Consider the following 20,588-nt stretch of genomic DNA (forward strand, 5'->3'; position numbering starts at 1 on the left):
CATATCAGATAAAGGGCTAGTATCTAAAATCTATAAAGAACTTATCAAACTCAACACCCAAAAAAACCAAAAAATCCAGTCAAGAAATGGGCAGAAGACATGAATAGACATTTCTCCAAAGACATGCAAATGGCCAACAGACACATGAAAAGATGCTCAACATCACTCAGCATCAGGGAAATACAAGTCAAAACCATAATGAGATACCACCTCACACCAGTCAGAACAGCTAAAATGAACAACTCAGGAAACAGATGTTGGCGAGAATGGGGAGGAAATTGGAGCCCTCTTACACTGTTGGTGGGAATGCAAGCTGGGGCAGCCACTGTGGAAAACAGTATGGAGGTTCCTCAAAAAGTTAAAAATAGAGCTACCCTATAGCCCAGCAATTGCACTACTAGGTATTTATCTAAAGGATACAAAAGTGCTGATTTGAAGGGGTACATGCACCCCAGTGTTTATAGCAGTAATGACCACAATAGCCAAACTATGGAAAGAGCCCAGATGTCCGGCAACAGATGAATGGATAACGAGGTGGCATATACACACACACACACACACACACACACACACACACACATTGGAATATTACTCAGCCATCAAAAAAGAATGGAATCTTGCCATTTGCAATGACATGGATGGAACTAGAGGGTATTATGCCAAGTGAAATAAGTCAGTCAGAGAAAGACAAATAACATCTGACTTCACTCATGTGGAATTTAAGAAACAAAACAGATGAACATAGGGGAAGGGAAGGAAAAATAAAATAAGACAAAAACAGAGAGGGAGACAACCCATAGAGACTCTTAACTACAGAAACTGAGGGTTGCTGGAGGGGAGGTGGGTGGGGGATGGGATAACTGGGTGATGGACATTAAGGGAGGGCCCTTGATATAATGAGCACTGGGTGTTAAATGCAACTGATGAATCTCTAAATTCTATCCCTGAAAATAATAATATACTATATGTTAAATTGAATTTAATAAATTTTTTTTGAAAAACTGGACTGTCTTTTAGACATAAGCCTAGCTTTTTATACTGTACCCCCTCTGTGTCCTATTTAACTTTACATACTAATTTATATCCTCTTGTTTTCCACCTGAAAGCTAATCTTTCAAGTGTCCTAGTCTTGTTTGAGCAGAATAAAACCATCGCTTCCATCTCTAGATCCTTTCATGTGATGATCTCCTGTCTACAGTTATTAATTTTTAATATTTTAATGATAGAAAGTATCATTAAGAATCATTTAGAACATTTCTATCATTAAAATATAAATTTTAATCCTATAAATTAAGGATGCTATTCTGTTTATTAAACAAATGGAGGGCGCCTGGGTGGCTCAGTTGGTTAAGCGACTGCCTTTGGCTCAGGTCATGATCCTGGAGTCCCAGGATCGAGTCCCGCATCGGGCTCCCTGCTCGGCAGGGAGTCTGCTTCTCCCTCTGCCCCTCCCCCCTCTCATGTGCTCTCTCTCATTCTCTCTCTCTGAAATAAATAAATAAAATCTTTAAAAAAAAAAAAACAAATGGAGCCACCAATTCACTGAGTAAATATTTATTGACTGCCAACTGTGTCCCTCTCTCCAAATTAATGAGTGAATGAAGGAGGGGAAAAAAAACCCTAGCAACCTAAATCAATAGGCTTGGGAGTATTCCTTTTGTTAGAGCTACTCTATAATTGATTCTCTTACCAGCTTTAGATAGGATGGGCAGTACATAGCAACTGATATTGCTTTGAATTTTAATTTTTGATTTTGTTTAAGGCTTCTCCAGGTTTTTTGAATTTCATTATGTAGTCTGTCAAATGCAGTGAACATGTAAAGAGGTTTGTTAAAGGTTTCAATAAATACATTGATATTATTAGTATATCATGACATATTATTAAAGAGAAGTGAGGACATTAAATAATATACCTTCGTCTTAGCATTGATTTTCTGGAGGAATGTAGAGGAGGATTATTTGCTCCTACAAATGAAAATATGAATAATAGCTCACTGATAGCCCATTTTTGTGCCAGCACTGAACTTTTGCACATACTACCTCTGTTAATATAATCTCTAAAATGAGAACATGCCATTTTTATGTGATTTTTAGGTCTCATTTTTAGAAACAATATTTATTCTCTTTATTAGTTTAGTTGATTTCATTAAAACTTTCCACTAGAGTTTAGTACTTCTGTGTTAATTCTAATATATGGAATAAACTGCTTTAAAATTTTTTCCTACCATAATTCCATAAATGGAATAAGGGAAAAATTATTGTTTGCATATAAATAAAGATCGTAGACGTTATCATATCTGATGTTGTGGTTATCTAAAAGAATAGACAAGATGTCTGGAATTCATTTCAAATGTTTTTTATAGAGGTTTTGGAGTACCTGGGTAGTTCAGTCAGTTAAGCACCCAACTCTTGATTTCGGCTCAGGTCATGATCTCAGGGTTGTGAGATCAAGCCCCGTATCAGGCTCTACACTGAGCATGGAGTCTGCTTGAGATTCTCTCTCTCACTCTGCTCATTCTCACGTTCTCTATCTAAAATAAATATATAAAAAATCTAGGAGGGCGCCTGGGTGGCTCAGTTGGTTGAGCGACTGCCTTCGGCTCAGGTCATGATCCTGGAGTCCCGGGATCGAGTCCCACATCGGGCTCCCTGCTCAGCAGGGAGTCTGCTTCTCCCTCTGACCCTCCTCCCTCTCATGTTCTCTGTCTCTCATTCTCTCTCTCGCAAATAAATAAAATCTTAAAAAAAAAAATCTAGGAAAAAAGCTAATTATAGAGGTTTAAGAAAGAAGATTATGATAGTGGATATTGACCACTGTTTTGTGCTGTTTGTGAAATCACGACCTTGATATAATAATTAATGTGTGGTATATTTTTTACTAGAAGATATATAGAAAAGTTTACGTATAAAACTTATAAACCAAAGATTATTTTAAATACTGTTTAATTATGTTGCTGTCCTTGTTATACCCAACATATTTCAATGAGCTTCACTTCAATTTTTGCTATGACTGTTACTTCTAAAACTGTCACATGTGTTCTTGCTTTTCTTGGACTTTCTAAATTATTTCCTGGGGTACCTCAAACTGAATTCTAAATGCATAATCTCATCAGGAAAGGTGAGTTCTATTACTATTACTTACACAACTGTTATCTGAAATCAGAGCTGTCCTAATGAATTTTTTTCCAGGTATGAGCTACATGGTTAATATTTCCTTATAATTTTTCACATTGCAGGAGTTCTTTTTGAGACCAGAGATAACGATTTCAAATTTTAGTTTAAAGAATAGAAAGTTAATATTATTATAAATCTAAGATATTAAGTCCATTTTCTTGAGAATGCATTATATTTGGTTTGGAGGGCTATGTATGAAACAGTGTGGCCAATTATAAATTAATTGTTTTCATAATTTAAAACACTGTTTTACAGCAAATTACCAGAATTGTACTCAGTCTCAAGAGAAACTGAATGAAGATATGGTTAAGTAAGTACAAATAAAATGTTAATATCATGTTTATTGCATACTGCGTTATTTAGTACTTACAAGGAGAAAACTGAGGTTTGATCATTATTAATATCACATATAAGTGATTAAAGCAAATGAGACCTTTCCTTTCATTAGATATATAAAATATAACTATACATAATTTTTTGTTTGATTTGAAAGGTAATGTAGGTTCATATGCTTTAAGCTGTATTTGACAGAATTTTCATCAATAGAAAATTCATTTTGGGATTTGCATTTTTAGGCCAATTTTGCCTTCTAGAACTGAAGGTACATATCCTAAAGGCTAAAGGATTTGTTTTTCCTTATTTTCAAATTATTTTCCTTACAAGCCTTATAGAAAAATGCTACTTCTATAAACTTTAAAAACCAAAAAGTCATGTGCAGCAAATAGTAAAAATAATAATATAATTTTAAAAATTAAAACAAAGTTTTATTGACTAATTTTGAAGACTAATTTTCAGACTATTATGGTAATGTTGTATTCAAACTAAAAATTGTAAAATCTGAAGTAAATAATTTATAAGGACATTCAGTTTTTGTAGTTTATGTATGAAACAGTATCGTTTCCTTTGTCATGTGTTAAGTTTGTTAGATGCTGCTTTACTGAGTATATTCACTGGACTTCCGTAGCGTCTCACTAAAATTGTGAGAGCTTTTGCTACAGACCTAAGTAATCCCTCATTTTTCTCCCAAAAGTGAAGCCTGCATGTTGCACAACCCAAGGGACACTGATCACATTGTTCTCTGGGCCATAATTCTTGACCTGCACTGTCCAGTATGTTAGCCACAGCTACATATGGTTACTTAAATTTGAATTAATTAAAACTGAATAAAACCTAAGTATTTAGTTCCTTATTCTCAGTCACATTTCAAGTGTTGAGTAGCCACATTTGGCTGGTGCCACCTTGTATATCACAGATACGGAACATTTGCTTCATCACAGAAAATTTTATTGTACAGTACTGTTCTTTGCAATGTAAATGGCGTCCTCTCCAGTTGTACTTTGCTGCAGCCTCAACTTTCTTTGAGAGACAGTTCTGGTTTTTAGCAACTTTTACATAAAATTTCCTTGTATTGGTTCTTTTGAAAATTCCTGATTGAAATCCAGTGTATTGCCTTCTACTGAATTCTGTTCCTACAATGTCATACTGGGGTTCTGGTGTATAATCATGAAGTTTGAGTTTCTTACAAAGAAGTTTGGAACTTTTAAAAATAGGAGCATCCATTTAAAGAACAGCTTTTAAAAAGAGAGAATAAAATGAAAAGATATGTCTGTATACAATTATTAGAAGGTTACAAAATTTACCAAAAAATTCTTAACACTTATACTGTAGTATTTATTATGCTATTGTTTCTCAAACTGGTGTTCTGTTTTGGAATATTTGGGATACGTGAAGACAAAAAGATTCCGTGGTCAAACTGGTTTTCCTCCTCTTGGGTACATACAGGACAGATAAGTATAGTAAAACTCCATTTACTCCAAGTTATTAAAACCTATTTGACTATAAGACCCAATTTTTCCCCCACACACCTGGTAACATCCTGTGAAACTAATGTTTTGATGAACACATTTCTGGGAATCATTGCTTTATATCTTCTTTTTTGATGAGGATAAAGTAATACCTGTTTCAGCTATAATCATCAGGAAACAAAGAATTTTATTCCACCTACGTTATTTTCCAAAGACAATGACTCATAGCTTTATGTAAGTTTAACATTTTAATGTTCAACCTGTATCCTTGTTTTATTTACCAAATATTCTGAAAATAATTGAATATTTTCTTATTGAATCCAAATCATAAGACCAAATAGTCTCAAGATTATTGCTGTAAATATGATGCCTCCTCTTCCCTCAAGAGTTAATTGATTAATTCCATATGAACTTCTAAGCAACTTGTTCCCTCCCTTTTGCTGCTTCTGATATATCTTTCATAATCTACTTGAAAATGAAGGGGTGAACTATATCCATGGTTGTGTTAGATTTAGCTCAATTGCATTTAATGTAAAATCCTTTGTAATAGTTCTTTAACCATGATAGAAATTATTTCTCTCACATATAAATATCTGAAAGTAAGTAGTCTAAGTATGAAATATGGCTCAAAAGCTATTAGGGACTGGGCGCCCTCTGTTTTTGTACTAGTCCTATGACCACATCCATTTTAGCTGGGCGTATTGCCACTTCAAATACAATGGAGGTTCTCTTATTTAGGAAGAAGATGAAATCGGATATTGGCTGATAGCAATTAGTGGCATCAAGTAGTGGCCTAGAATAATTCCCAGATTGTGTACAATGGGACTGTTAATAGGTGATACATTGTAAAAGGAAGTGGATGTTCATAGTTAATTGGTCTGAGACAGTTGAGTTGAACAAAAGAGTTGAACAAAATTAAACAATTTCTCTACTTTTTGATTTTTTGGTATGTTCATGTATATTATCAGTTTCCAAGGAGGAATGATGCTTAGGTATACAGGGTTTCCCAAATCTACTTGAGAACCTTTTTTCCTCAGAAATATTGCTAAAGTTATTCAGATTTTAAGTTCAGGATTCAGATCACGGATTCAGGATTCAGATCTTGGGCTCTGCCACTTTTTAACTATACAAGCTGTTAAGTAACTTCTGTAAGCTTTGGTTTCTTCATCTGTAAAATGAGATGTTAATACTTCCTGAAGATTCAGTGATACTCAGATATGTCAAGGGCCTGACATAATATTTAACACAAAATAAATGCTCAATAAATGAAGCCATAAAATCAACCTTAATTTGCATGCAGTTTTGAATGAGAAGACTTAGACTATGAAGGTAGTTTCATTTCCTGATGCAAACAAAATAAAATACCTGGGCTCTAGGATACTGGGGTTTCTTCTCCTGGGTCCCAGGTAGTTTGGAAGTCTGATCACTGGATAAATGAGGAGTTAATAAGTATAGTATCTTCCATTTGGAATAAATTGAATGTGTTGTTTTCTTTGTTTTTAAGGAATAGTCTCTTAAAAAGTGTAACAAGCCTTCTGTAAAAATTATTTTTTCTGTAAAAAATTTACTTTTTCTGATTAAATGCTTAATATTTTTATTGTACATAGTGTAAAAAGATAAAAATGCACAAAGAAAATTAAATCATTTATAATATCCTGCCACTAATAGATAATAAACATTAGTTTTGGTTTATATTATTACAACTTTTTTAAATGTATGAGTATGCATTTATAATTTTAATATAATTGGAATTATACTGTTCATATGATTTTAACAGCTTTATTGAGGCATAATTTACTTATAAAACTCAACAGTTTTAACTGTACAATTCAATGATTTTTAGTAAACTGACAAGAGTTGTGCAACCATCACCACAATCTTTTTTTAGCCCACTTCCATTGCTCTACAGAGATCCCTCCTTTGTAGTCAATCCCCATTCCCACACCCAGCCCCCAGGCAACCACTTATCTGTTTTCTATCTCTAAAAATTTCCATGGCCTGGACTTTGCATGTGTATGGAAACATATAATATGTAGGGTATCTAGCTTCTTTTATTTATTAGCATAATGTTTTTGAGTTTCATCCATGTTGTAACATGTGTCAGTAGTTTATTCCTTTTTATTGCTTAGTAGTAATCCATTGCAGGGGTACACCTGTAGTGTTTATCTGTTCACTAGTTGATGGATATTTGGATTGTTTCTGGTTTTTGGCTATTTAAAAATAATGCTTCTATGAATGTCAATATAGAAGTCTTTGTGTACACATATGTTTTTATTTCTCTTGGGTAGATACCTAGGAGTGGAATTGCTGGGTCATATGGTAAGTTATGTTTGTCTTTTTAAGAAACTGCCAAACTGTTTTCCACAGTGGCTACACCATTTTGCTTTTTCACCAGTGTGTAAGTGTTCCAATGTCTCCATATCCTTGTCAACATTTGTTTATTGTCTATCTTTTTTATTATAATCATAGTAGTAGGTGTGGAGTGGTATCATACTGTGACTTTAACTTGCATTTCTCCAGTGACTAATAATGAGCATTTTTTTCATTACTTTTTAGGCATTCATATATTTTCTTTGGTTAAATGTTCAAATATTTTGCCTATTTTTTAATTGTGTCATTTGTCTTATTACAGAATTATGAGAATTCTATTCTAGATACAAGTTCTTTGTCGTATGTGTGATTGGCAAATACTTTCTTCTAGTCTGTAGCTAGTCTTTTCATTTTATTAAAGGTTTCTTTTGAAGCACAATAGTTTTAAGTTTTGATGATGATGTACAGTTTACCAAGTTTTTCTTTTATGGAAATTGTACCTTTGGATGTAAGAATTCTTTGCCTAAACCAAGATCATGAATATTTTCTCCTACATTTTCTTCTGGGACTTTGAACATTTTAGCTTTTACACTTAGGTCTATGGTCCATTTTGAGTTTATTTTTGTGACTGTTACAAGATAAGGTTCTAACTTTTTTGTATATGGCTATATCCATTTGTCCTGGCACTATTCCTTGAAAAAATTATCTATTCTCCTTTCTCCTTTGCCTTGGCACCTTTGCTAAATATCATTTGTCTGAATATAAGGATTAGTTTCTGTTCTCTCAGTGTTGCTGCATTTATTGATATATCTATTCTTATGCTAGTATTATACTGTCTTGATTAGTGCAGTTTTAGAAAATAAATAAATAAATAAATAAATAAATAAATAAATAAATAAATAAAATCAAGAATTATAAGTCCTCCAACTTTGTTCTTCGTAAAAATTACCTTGGCTCTTCTGAGTTCTGTTCATTTCTATGTACGTTTTAGGATCATCTTGCCAATTTCTGCCAAAAAGTCTACTGAGATTTTTGATAGGGATTGTATTGAATCTATACATCAATTTGAGGATATTTTCATCTTAACAACATTGAGTCTTCCAATCCATGAACATGGATTACCTCTCTATTTATTTAGATCTTCTTTAATTTCTCCCAACAGTGTTTTGTAGTTCAGTGTTCAGATCTTGCATTTCTTCTTTTGATTTGCTTTTATAACCCATTTTCTTCTTACAATATTGTAAACATTAGGAAACAGTCAGCTCTTATTATTTGCAATAGTTTTATTTAAGTTGTCATGAATACTAAATTAGCAAATATTAAACCGTTGTTACTAGGGTAAATACAGGGTTAGGTTCCTGTGAGCTCTGGTCACAACATTTTCATCATTCAACACATATCCTCATTTTATGTGTATTTCCATTTAAAGACAACTTACTTAATATATATTGTTGATTCATTAACATTGAACTCATAGTCAATAGCACTGTAACTCATGCCCGAATGACACCTATCTAACACATACATTTTCTCCATAGGATACATCACAGCTTTCTTACACTTAGGAATACTAGACAGCACTTAAGTATGCTGCCTAAGAGTCATTTTAAACAGTGGAATCATCAAAAATTAAAGAAAAACACAAAAGTCAGGAAAAGGTGGCACTACATAGACCACAAAAATGACACTTATTTATGATGTGAGAGCTGAAACAAGAAGGCAGAGTGTTGCCTTGTTCAACCTCAGCTGGGAACATCTTTGTTGGGCAACTCAGATTTTTTACACTCTGTACATGTCCATGAGTAACAGTGAAAACATCTGAGTATTGATTTGGGAGTTAAAAATAGCTTTAATGAGCAAGCAGATTTGCCAACACCGAATCTGGGAATAATGGGGAGCAGTTGTATGTTCCTCTGTGTTTTCCTTGATATTTCACTTTCCTGGCTTTCTACCTACCATGTTGGCCACTCCTCAGCTTGCTTTTGCAGGCTCTTTCTCTTCATCCCAAACTCTACCAGGTCTACCTGAGCTCATTCTTTGGTCCTCTATCTTTTTTATCTACACTTAATTCTCTCTCTCTGTGAATAGTCTCAGTCAGTCCTTTTTTTAATTACCACCTGTAAGCTGATGACTTTCAGATTTACATCTCTAGCCTAGACCCTGCTCCATCTATTTCAGACTCTCATTTTCAGCTTCTTACTTGATCCCCACTTTGATGTTTAATAGGCATCTTGGTCTTAATGTATCTAAATCAAAACAATCCCCTACAAATCTATTCCATTCCCAGTTGCCCACAGCTATACATGGCATACCATTCACCCAGTTGCTCAAAACAAAATCTAAGGAGTTATCCTTAATTTCTCCCCTTCCTGCATTCCTCACAGTCAGTACATCGGCAATTTCAGTTTGCTGTATTTCCAAAATATAACTAGAATCTGTCCATTTCCTTATACATCAGTTGCCACCATCTTCATCCAAGTCCCTAGCCTTCTCACACTGGCCATTGCAATAGCCTCCTAACTAAACTGCCTGCTTCCATTCATTCTCCATAGAGGAGCCAGAGTGATCTTTTTAAAAGTTGAACTGATAAGGCCATCCAGTGCTTAGATTTTCCAATGGTCTACATTTTTTCTTAAAGCCTGTGCAATGCACCATGGCTGCCCTACAATATTTGCTAAATTCTCTGACCTAATCATTTCATACCACTTTGGAGTTCTTTTGTTCCTGGAACATGCTAAGCTTTTTCCTGCCTCAGACCTTAGTATTTTTCTCTCTCCCTAGAATACACTTTTCTTGCTTTTTATGAGCTGGTTCCATTTTACCCTTTGGAACCCAGTTCTAATATTACTTCCTCAAAAAAGTTTTTCTTAACCACTCTTTCTGCAGTAGCTCTCCCAACCCACCTTTACTCACTGGTTATTCTGTGACTTATCACCCTGTTTACTTCCCTCAAAGAACAACCTGAAATTCTTTTTCTATGTGTATTGTTTGTTTCCTCCCACCAGAATGTAAACTCTTCATGAATAAGGAGGGCCTTATTATCTTGCTCATGACTCTATCTTTAAAACCCCACTCATAGTTGGTACCCAGTACATTTCTTAAATGATTCCATTTATCTGGTCTCTTGTTAGATTGTTTTCAGCTTTTCTTTATTGTTGTTAACTACCATGACCATCCAGCTAGATTAATCTTTTTACATGTTTCCTTAGGGCAAATTCCTGAAGTTAAATTTTGTATTTAATAATCTATATATTTTTAAAATATTTTGTACAGGGGCGCTTGGGTGGCTCAGTCATTAAGCGTCTGCCTTCGGGTCAGGTTATGATCCCAGGGTCCTGGGATCGAGGCCCACATTGGGCTCCCTGCTCCACAGGAAGCCTGCTTCTCCCTCTCCCACTCCCCCTGCTTGTGTTCCCTCTTTCACTGTGTCTCTCTCTGTCAAATAAATAAATAAAATCTTTAAAAAATAAAAAATAAAATACTTTTTACAGTGCTTTTGACTGCTATTATTTCTTCATCCACCTGTTCCATGTACAGCTATCTTAATTACTTCAATGTAACTTTTCAAGTAAAAGTATTAAAAATTACTGAAAGAAGATATAAATAGCAAATGTTTTAAAATAGTTTTTACTAGTAATGTAAGAGAGATATACTCTAGATGAGGGAAAACTAGATTTTTATGTTCAATGTACTTTACTTCTCATGGAGGTTTATTTTTAGTTATTTTATAGGTTCTAGCACAAAATCTTTCAATCAAATATTATGATAGATTGCATTTTTTTTATAACAAAGGGAAAAACTGCACTTGAGTCTCACTAACATTTCCAATAATCTTTTTTCAGGTTGACTCTCTATTATATTGGAGTAGGAGTTACTGCCTTGGTTTTTGGCTACATGCAGATTTCCTTTTGGGTTATGACAGCAGCACGACAGACCAAAAGAATTCGAAAACAGTTTTTCCATTCAATTTTGGCGCAGGACATCAGATGGTTTGATGGTTGTGACATTGGTGAACTTAACACTCGCATGACTGAGTAAGAGGATGGATGTGTAGTATATCGACTTTGTTTTCATATATGCTATATCAGTGACTTAACTGCATTTTTTTACTTGTTTCAGTGACATCAACAAAATCAGTGATGGTATTGGAGAGAAGATTGCTTTGTTGTTTCAAAACATATCTACTTTTTCTATAGGCCTGACAATTGGTTTGGTCAAGGGCTGGAAACTCACCCTGGTGACTCTCTCCACATCACCTCTTATAATTGCTTCAGCAGCCATATTTTCTCGGGTAGGCAAGATGGCTAATGCAGTGTTGACTGGAAACAGGAGTGTGAACTAAGTTTTTTACTAAGTTTGTCAAAAAAGGAATTTCTATTCATATCCTATGTCTAAAAATGGAAAGGGATATTAAACATCACCCAATACTTTTGATTTTATTCACTATTAATCACTTTTTTGTCTTCAAGTTATTTGGCCACAATGAGGTTAATTTTAATATCTTACTAACATTAAAAAAATTCCTCTTCATTTAGTAGCCTAGTGCAACTTCAAATGATAGCATGGATAGAGAAGAGCCTTATGTGTTCTAAATTTCCAGATAAATGTGTGCAATTCATTTCACTAGACCAGAATAAGAAAATCCTAAAACTGTAAACACTTTTTCATGTCAGCCATTTCAAGTTTATATTTTTTATAAGACTCTTGAATTACATTGCAAATGTCTTCTAATGTCTGCTTTTATGTACTTTAGAAATCTGTTTCAATTTTTTAAACAAATTATGTATTTTCATTTTAAATTATATTTCTAGCAATATTGTGAGTATACCACAAGATATTAATCTATTTATAATCTGGATTTGAAACCAATGCTCTTTGTTAAGTCCAAAAACAACCAATATATCCCTGATATCTCTCTCCAAATCAAGTCTGGCAATTCTAGCAATGTATATACCCATCGCCTAGATTGGAAACACAGTGCATTCTTAGGGATGGATGAGGTTTTTAATTTTGCAAAGCTAATTATTCTTTATGAAAATAAAAGCCATAAAATTCACTGAGTTTATTTGCTAACATTATACAAGTTCAACCAAAAGAGAATTTGCAGCAATGAAAATATTCTGTGGCTGAATAATTTCTTAACAGGCTTCAATGTTTACACAAGAAATCTTTATTTAATGAGACTTCTAGTATTGACCTTATAACCCTTGTAAAAACTTCATCCCCAGCATATTTGAAATGAGGACCTCCTCAATAGGAAGATTACCCACTATGTGTTACTGAGATCAGAACTTAAATTTAACTGCCCAGGAAAGTAAAGAGGATAAGAAGTTTAAAAGGAACAACAGTGGGAAATCTAAGTTCTGCTATTTTATTAACTGGTTGTAAAGAAGAAGCAAATAAAGGTCAAAGTTATCCAAATAACTAAAGAAGCCAGGGTGGGTGGTTTCTAGCTTACTTTGATTCATTTATTAAACATCTGCTATGTGCAAGGCTTTTTGCTAGGTGCTGCTTCCTCTCCAGTGATACATATGTGAATTCAGAAAATAATGAGTATTACTCAGTTTATGCTACCTCCTGACTTTAACAACTATCCAAGCATGTCTTACATAAAATCATCTCCAATTATGTGGAATATGTTTTGAAAATGAAATTTGTTATGTGAGTAGGCAATAAAGACTCACAGCTCAGAGGACAATTTTCCTCCTATTCCATTTCATTGAACCATTGTGCTAAACTAAATGAAATCCTTTACTATTAAAGGAGTAGAAAGTGAGATGTATAATAGAGAAAAAGGCATATTCTGATTTTAAAATTTTGAAAAATCAGGTAAACCTGTCTAATATCAACAAGCATGATATTCTGCTTCCTCTCTGTCTCTTAAATCTCACCTCTTACTGTTAGAGATATAGCATGTACTATGTAGCCTGCATTATGCAGTAATAGCTTCAGGGGTCACATTCCAGACCTATGCAGGATCATCTTCCTCTTGCTGCTTCTGTGACCCATAGCCTCTGGAAGACTTGCTTTTTACATAATAACAAATCAAGTCAGATTAGGCTTACCAGTTTCCAAAGTGCACCCAAAAAGGACTGTGTCCCTAACACCCATCTCCAAATCAAGTCTTTCCCAATTTTATTAATGTAAATACCCATTTTCTAAGGTTTTAAAAATATAGGAAGGGAACAGTGACGTGCTACTTGTAGAAGGCAGAGTAGAGATTTAGATTGAAGATTACATCAGACTAAGCTCTTCCACTGCTGTGAGACTTTAAAAAGTCAGTTAATATCTCTGGCCATTGCTTTCCTCATTTGCAAACTGAGAAAGTTAGATCAAATGATCTTAAGTGCCTTTTCAATAATAATATTCTGCTATTCTAGATTCTACCTGAATTAAATTCTCTGCACGTTGTTACTGCCTCAGGGTCATTTTTTTGGTTAACTGTGGTCATGGTTTGTTACAGATAATCATCTCATTGACCACTAAGGAATTAAATGCCTATTCCAAAGCTGGGGCTGTGGCAGAAGAAGTCTTGTCTTCAATCCGAACAGTTGTAGCCTTTGGGGCCCAGGAAAAAGAAATTCAAAGGTCTGTTCCTTTAATTATGACAATATTTGCTTGGTTTTATTTTTCCCAAAGTCTGTTACATTGCATTTTGTCTTTTTAAGGTATACACAGAATCTAAAATACGCAAAGGATATTGGCATAAGAAAGGCAATAGCTTCTAAACTCTCTCTTGGTGCAGTGTACTTTTTTATGAATGGAACCTATGGACTTGCTTTTTGGTATGGAACCTCCTTGATTCTTAGTGGAGAACCTGGTTATACCATCGGAACTGTTCTTGCTGTAAGTCTTGTTTGAAAGCAAAGGTAACTGGCCTATATAGTCTCTTCTTATCTAGAGTTTAGTAAAAATTTGTCTTTGAATGACGATGAATATCCAAAATGAATGTTTTTAACAAATACTTATTTCCATCAAATGATTTGTATATACCTTTAAATTATAGTTATGAATTGGCAGGATTTATTCATCCAGTGTGCTCAGCATCCATGGTGCTCTTTAAAAGCACCATGCTTTTAGAAGAATCATAAATGAATTCTCCACTGGGATATAGAGTTTTCTTAATCCAGCAATCAAAAAGGCCAGTCTCTAGTGAGACTTTTCCCTTTCAAACTTGCTGAGGTAAGATGGCACTCTACATTTACCTTGTTGAATGTCTTTCCTCTGGAAATATTCTGTAGATTAAACTCTCCTGCCCTTCCTTTGTCCTTTCAGCATAGTAATGTTAAAGTTAGACTATCTACAGCTCCGTCCAACATCACAATTTAGAGATTTTTTTTGCAAAGATTTTATTTATTTATTTGAGAGAGAGCATGAGAGGGGGGAGGGTCAGAGGGAGAAGCAGACTCCCTGCTGAGCAGGGAGCCTGATGCGGGACTCGATCCTGGGACTCCAGGATCATAACCTGAGCCGAAGGCAGTCGCTTAACCAACTGAGCCACCCAGGCGCCCTTAGAGATTTTTTTTAAACTGTTAGGGGTTTTGCGTTAAATTTTAATTTATTCAGTTATCCTCCCAAGTTTCAACAATAAACAGTTCAGGATTAAGAACAATTTGTCTTGCTGAACTGAATTGATCTGGTCTATATACTTCAGTTCTTATTTGGCCTTCCCATTTTATGTAGATTTCTTTTTTGTCAACTAAAGTTATCTTTTGGATTTGAGACTTTCATCATTAAAACTTTTATAAAAATGAAACTTGAGCATGAGGAATTTGGGGCACATCCTTACTTCTCAATTTATGTATGACTTTGGGCAAATGACTTGTTAAACCTTAGCTTCCTCATTTGTAATATAGGGAAAATGCACCTGGCTTATGGGGTTCTTTCCTTATTTCACTTGTTGCAAACATGTGTCTGTCTGAAAATGGAAGTTCTCCAATAATACACGAATTCAGAGAAGTTTGGACAGAAATAGTACAGTGTCTCTATGCTAGTGAAATCTATGACATCCTCTTCTGTAAAGTTTAAGGGATTGACCAGCAAGGAGGAAGTGCAACTCACCTCCTCACTCAACCAGTAAGCACTCCTCAGTAAGCATATTTTCCTACTCAGACTTCCCAGGTGATAAGAAGACGTCTTCTTGAAGACGTCTGATTGAAAGTTGTTCCACATTAAAAAAAGCCATCATACTTGAGTTAATTTTTGTTTCCTTTATGTTTAGACAGCAGCTTCCATTCCTTCCCACCTAACTTCTCAAATGTCTCTCTGATCTCAACCACATATACACTTCATTCTGTTGTCTCTCTTACATAACTGAGGAGGGTAAATATTATTTTCTTGTTCCTATAGGTTTTTTTTAGTGTAATCCATAGTAGTTACTGCATTGGAACAGCAGCCCCTAACTTTGAAACCTTCACTATAGCCAGAGGAGCTGCCTTTAGTATTTTCCAGGTTATCGATAAGGTAAGACTTCAAACTGCTTTGAAAGAAAACTACCATTACTGCAAGAAAGAAACCAAAAAACTGACACACTTTCTTCACTAAAACAAAAGGATGGGCAAAATCCATGTTGGACAATTGGCTATGGAAAGAGATTGTTTTAACTCTTCTACAAGGACATTGTGTTTTATGGAAACCTTCATGTCTAACTCAATATACTTCTGAAACAGAAAAGAAAACATTGTGAAAGAAAACCATCTTTAAACTATTTTTAGGATGTAGAGTGTCAACTTAGTCCATTGAAGATTTTGTAACATTCTCTTTGTTTTTCCAAGAAACCTGCAATAGATAACTTCTCAACGAAAGGATATAAACCAGAATGCATAGAAGGAACTGTGGAATTTAAAAATGTTTCTTTCAGTTATCCATCAAGACCATCTGTCAAGGTAGCTTAATTTAATTATAGAATTGTGCAGTTTTCTGATATTATACTGGCTAAGATCTCTTCTTAAGAGATTATTTTAGGATCATTTTGACCAAGATTTTGCTAGTCTTCTTTGAGACTTCAGGAGAGAAAGAGAGAGAATAAAGAAAAAAGAAAGACAGGAAGAAAGGGAGGGAGGGAGGGAAAGAGAAAGCGGGGATGAGGGGAGAGTAGGAGGGAAAGAAAGATCAGTAATGGACCAAAAACTCTGGAAGAGCTAGTTACATTTTGCAGCCTCTTTTCTACATTCAACTGACCAAAACATCTTCAATTCCCTGAAATTCCTTTACTCTGCATTTGGGAGCACACCAAAATGTCTTGGATTGATGGCATTACCTATTGCTGGTCCCTGGGTATTATCCCACTCAGAGATAACTCATTTTAAGCTTCTAGCCTCTAACCTGGAGGAATTATGCACATGTTGTGTCTTTCCCTTCTCCCTTTCCTAAGAGCTTTACTTCCCAGCATTTGTGTCTCAAGTACTTTCTTCCTCACTTTTAGATACATATACACACTCATGTGCGTGCGCAGGCACACGTGCAGCACAGAATTTTTCCACCCTCCATCATTTAGTCTTTGACACGTTCTTGTGAAAATATGTATCTGTCTTTTCTTTTTCTTTTTGTTTTATTTGTGTATATATCCAAAAAACAGTAATTACAGCTAAAAATTGCAAAGAGTAATTACTAATAAAACACCTATTTCATAGAAAAAGGAGACCATGGGGCGCCTGGGTGACTCAGTCCTTTAAGTGTACGACTCTTGGTTTTGGCTCAGGTCATGATCTTAGGATTCTGAGATTGAGCCCCGTGTTGAGCTCCATGCTCAGCATGGAGTCTGCTTGTCCCTCTCCCTCTGCTCCTCCCTTTGCTCGCTCACGCTCTCTCTCTCTCATAAATAAAACCTTCAAAGAAAAGAAAAAGGAGACTATGATTTTAAGTAAAATTGATAAAAATTACTAATGCCATCAACCTTTAATACAGTTTAAAGTGCCCACATGCCCCCTGCATAATTTGCATCCAGAAAAGATCCATCTACTCCTATTTCCTTATTTTTCTCTAAGTCGTTGGTTGAAATTCTCTTTTCAAAGCTCTTTATTTTTTTTAATTTTTGTTATTTAATCACATTACTGGAATAGTGTTGTCTTCTACCATTTTTCTTAACATAAACACAACATTTGCAACTACATTTGGGTTGGCTCTTGAACACTTAAGTACCAATTTGCCATTATATTGCATAGTAAAATGCTCTCTGGGTTTTAAACAACTATTTTTAAGTGAACTTTTGAAATATGGCCCTTTTATTAAGCTAGAGAATGAATAATTTTAAACAAAGAAAAAGTCTACCACTTTAAATAAACAAAACACAGATTCTTGGGATGCCTGGGTAGCTCAGTAGGTTAAGCGGCTGCCTTCAGCTCAGGTCATGATCCCAGGGTTCTGGGATTGCGTTCCCTTTCAGCCTCCTTGTTCAGTGGGGAGCCTGCTTCTCCCTCTGCCTGCTGTTCCTCCTGCTTGTGTTCTTTCTTTCTCTATCTCCCTGACAAATAAATAAATAAAATCTTTAAAAAACAAACAAACACAGATTCTTCCAAGAAAAGTACAGAAACCAACTCCAGAGTAGAAGTGCAGATGGGAGAGGAGGTACTCCCACCAGGAGTCCCCAGTTTCTCACCTCCTTGACAGAATTCTTCTCTGCTTGACCCTTTGAAAGTTTTATAAAAAATTTAGCTTATTTAAGGGGTCTGTTTCTTTACAAATGGGGAAATCAAAGTGAGAGAGTCCAAGGAGAGATTCCCATGTTTTCTGGCTGAGTACATATAAATGCAAGCAAAGATAGGTGAAAGTTGATTGCTATTGTCATTTTGGTAGGGTAGTTATTTGTCAGGCTTCTCTCACATTGCAGGTCTGTAGGACACTTAAAGCTGGTAGCAACCCTCAGTTATTGAGAAAAATTTTAAAGTGCTACCCGAAGTTGAAATGTCCCCATAAGATCTACCAGAAAAAGAGGGTTTCTAATGGTGGAATCCCATTCATGGGAGCACCTAGGGAGTCTTGCTGGTTGCTTTACTTTGCAATATATTTTGCAATAATGTTAAATATATTTTTTAAGAAAGAATTTTCTTAAATACCTCATGAAAATACCTGGCAAGTTTTCATTCAGTTGTTGCAGATTAGAAGATAAAAGCTTTCACTAACTTGGTAGTCGTTAAATTGATATAAATTCAAAATGTGAACAGTTTGCTGTCGCTAGTTAATATTCTATGAGTACTCTTAATCTAGATCTCCTCTTTATATAGAGAGATGGTAAGAGATTTTTTTGATATCATTTTCCAAAATTATGTAAATTTTTATTATACATGTACATGAAACAAAACAAGATCTAAATTTGCTTTTAAGTGTCAGAGAATTCATTTTCTGTTTATAATTATACATTAAATTTCTGAAAATATGTGAATCATATTCTCACTTACCTACTTTTATAGAATTTTTCTCCCTACATCCCAATAGATTCTGAAAGATCTGAATCTCAAAATTCAGTCTGGAGAGACAGTAGCCTTGGTTGGCCCCAGCGGCAGTGGAAAGAGTACTACAATCCAGCTTCTACAAAGGTTATATGATCCTGACAACGGCTTTGTAAGTGCACCTAGCAAAATCATTCATAGCCCACATGATGAAATTAGGAAATATGACCTATAACAGAGAGCTTACAGATACATCAATTTTTAATTTTTAACAGTGGAGCTGAGAAAAGCCAAATCATTTTCTTTCCTGCATATTCATTCATTCACCAAATATTTATTGAACACCTACTGTGTGCTAGGCACTGTTCTATGTCCTGGGAAACATTGATGAGCAAAGCATAAAAACCTCTGCCCTCATCAAATTTACATTGTAGTGAGTAGAGACCGACAAATAAAATAAGTAAACCATATAGTATGATAGAAGGTGATGAAAGCTGTGGAGAAAAATAACATAATTTGTAGTACCCAGAATTTACAAGATTATCAGTTTCTCAAAACTTCCCAGAAGAATATCTGTAGAAAATATGCTCTCTCATTTTTTTTCTATCATCCATAATGTTGCACTTGACTTTGTTACCTTGTAAATAGCATAGAGAATAAGACTATGATAGTCACAGAAGCATGATTTTTAATGCTTCTATTCAGATTTTTCAACTATTTAAAAGAAAATCTACTCTGCTAGAGCCTGGTTTCATTTAAATTTGACTTCCTAAGTCTTCATTTGGAGTATATTAGACTCACGTATTCATGCTAATATTAAATAAATAATTGGATAAGCATGCCATACATAAAGCAGTTTCATAGAATACCCATGCCCAGAGAGAATACCAAAGTTGGTGAGAAAGATAGGCTCTGTGAGTTATAATTATCAAACCTTGGCTCTGCCACTGGAATATTTGGAGTAATGGGTAATGGCACTATCTATGAAGAAGACTGTGTTCATTTACTATTATTTATACAAAAGAATAGAAGACATGTTTGCCTTTTGCAGTGAAATGGGGTGTTGAAGAGAAGAAAGGGTATTTCCTAAGGTCACCTGGCTGGCTCGGTTGGAAGAGCATGTGACTCTTGATCTCAGGGTTGTGAATTTGAGACCCACGTGGAAAATAAAACTTAAAAAAAAAAAAAAAGTGTATTTCCTAGAAAAATATGCAAATGTCGCATCAGTCTTAAAATAACAAAACTGAAGTTTGTTACATGTGTTGACATGATAACATTTGTGGCTCCTATAGCATGTATCTACATAGGAACTAATTTGTTTTTCTTAAGAGTTAAGATATTCAGGTGGTTTGACAAGACAGATTCTATCTAAGCCAGATTTTTGATGTTTAATTGGTTCCCATCTATCAGAAAAAGTCTGTTGACAATATACATACTATAAATATTTTATAAAAATAAGTCTTTGATCCCTGAAATACCCTGCTTCTCAGCTTAGGGTTTGAACTAGTAAAAAAAGACTAAACCCAATGCAGTGTAAGGCATCACAACATGATTCATTTCTTTGGTTTGGCAGATCACAGTGGATGGGAATGACATCAAAACTTTAAATGTGCACCATTATCGAGAACATATTGGAGTGGTCAGCCAAGAGCCTGTTTTGTTTGAGACCACCATTAATAACAATATTAAATATGGACGAGATGGAGTGACTGATGAAGAGATTGAGAAAGCAGCAAAGGAAGCAAATGCTTATGATTTTATAATGGCATTTCCCAATGTAAGTACACTATGTCGCCTGTGTTCTTAGCTTAGAACTAAAGCAGTGCAATATTCCAAAATAAAATAACAAAACAATAATTTCTATAGAGTAGGGGGAGTGTGAATAATTGTTGGATTGTCCTAGATGAAATGTC

At 34.8% G+C, this 20,588-nt stretch overlaps 1 protein-coding gene across 1 annotated transcript in view; it reads left to right on the top strand.

Annotated features, from left to right (window-relative positions):
• The window catches only part of ABCB5 (ATP binding cassette subfamily B member 5), a 118,574-nt gene that overhangs the window by 7,310 nt on the left and 90,676 nt on the right, over nucleotides 1-20,588 (top strand). Inside the window, exons 4-12 of the mRNA XM_021689644.1 lie at nucleotides 3,429-3,483; nucleotides 11,131-11,322; nucleotides 11,408-11,579; nucleotides 13,752-13,876; nucleotides 13,957-14,134; nucleotides 15,638-15,751; nucleotides 16,063-16,173; nucleotides 18,722-18,847; nucleotides 20,249-20,452. Of these exons, the coding sequence (XP_021545319.1) occupies nucleotides 3,429-3,483; nucleotides 11,131-11,322; nucleotides 11,408-11,579; nucleotides 13,752-13,876; nucleotides 13,957-14,134; nucleotides 15,638-15,751; nucleotides 16,063-16,173; nucleotides 18,722-18,847; nucleotides 20,249-20,452 (1,277 nt within the window). The remainder of the gene's footprint in view (nucleotides 1-3,428; nucleotides 3,484-11,130; nucleotides 11,323-11,407; nucleotides 11,580-13,751; nucleotides 13,877-13,956; nucleotides 14,135-15,637; nucleotides 15,752-16,062; nucleotides 16,174-18,721; nucleotides 18,848-20,248; nucleotides 20,453-20,588) is intronic.

The sequence above is a fragment of the Neomonachus schauinslandi genome, chromosome 12 (assembly GCF_002201575.2).
Source record: "Neomonachus schauinslandi chromosome 12, ASM220157v2, whole genome shotgun sequence".
NCBI classification, from domain to species: Eukaryota; Metazoa; Chordata; class Mammalia; order Carnivora; family Phocidae; genus Neomonachus; species Neomonachus schauinslandi.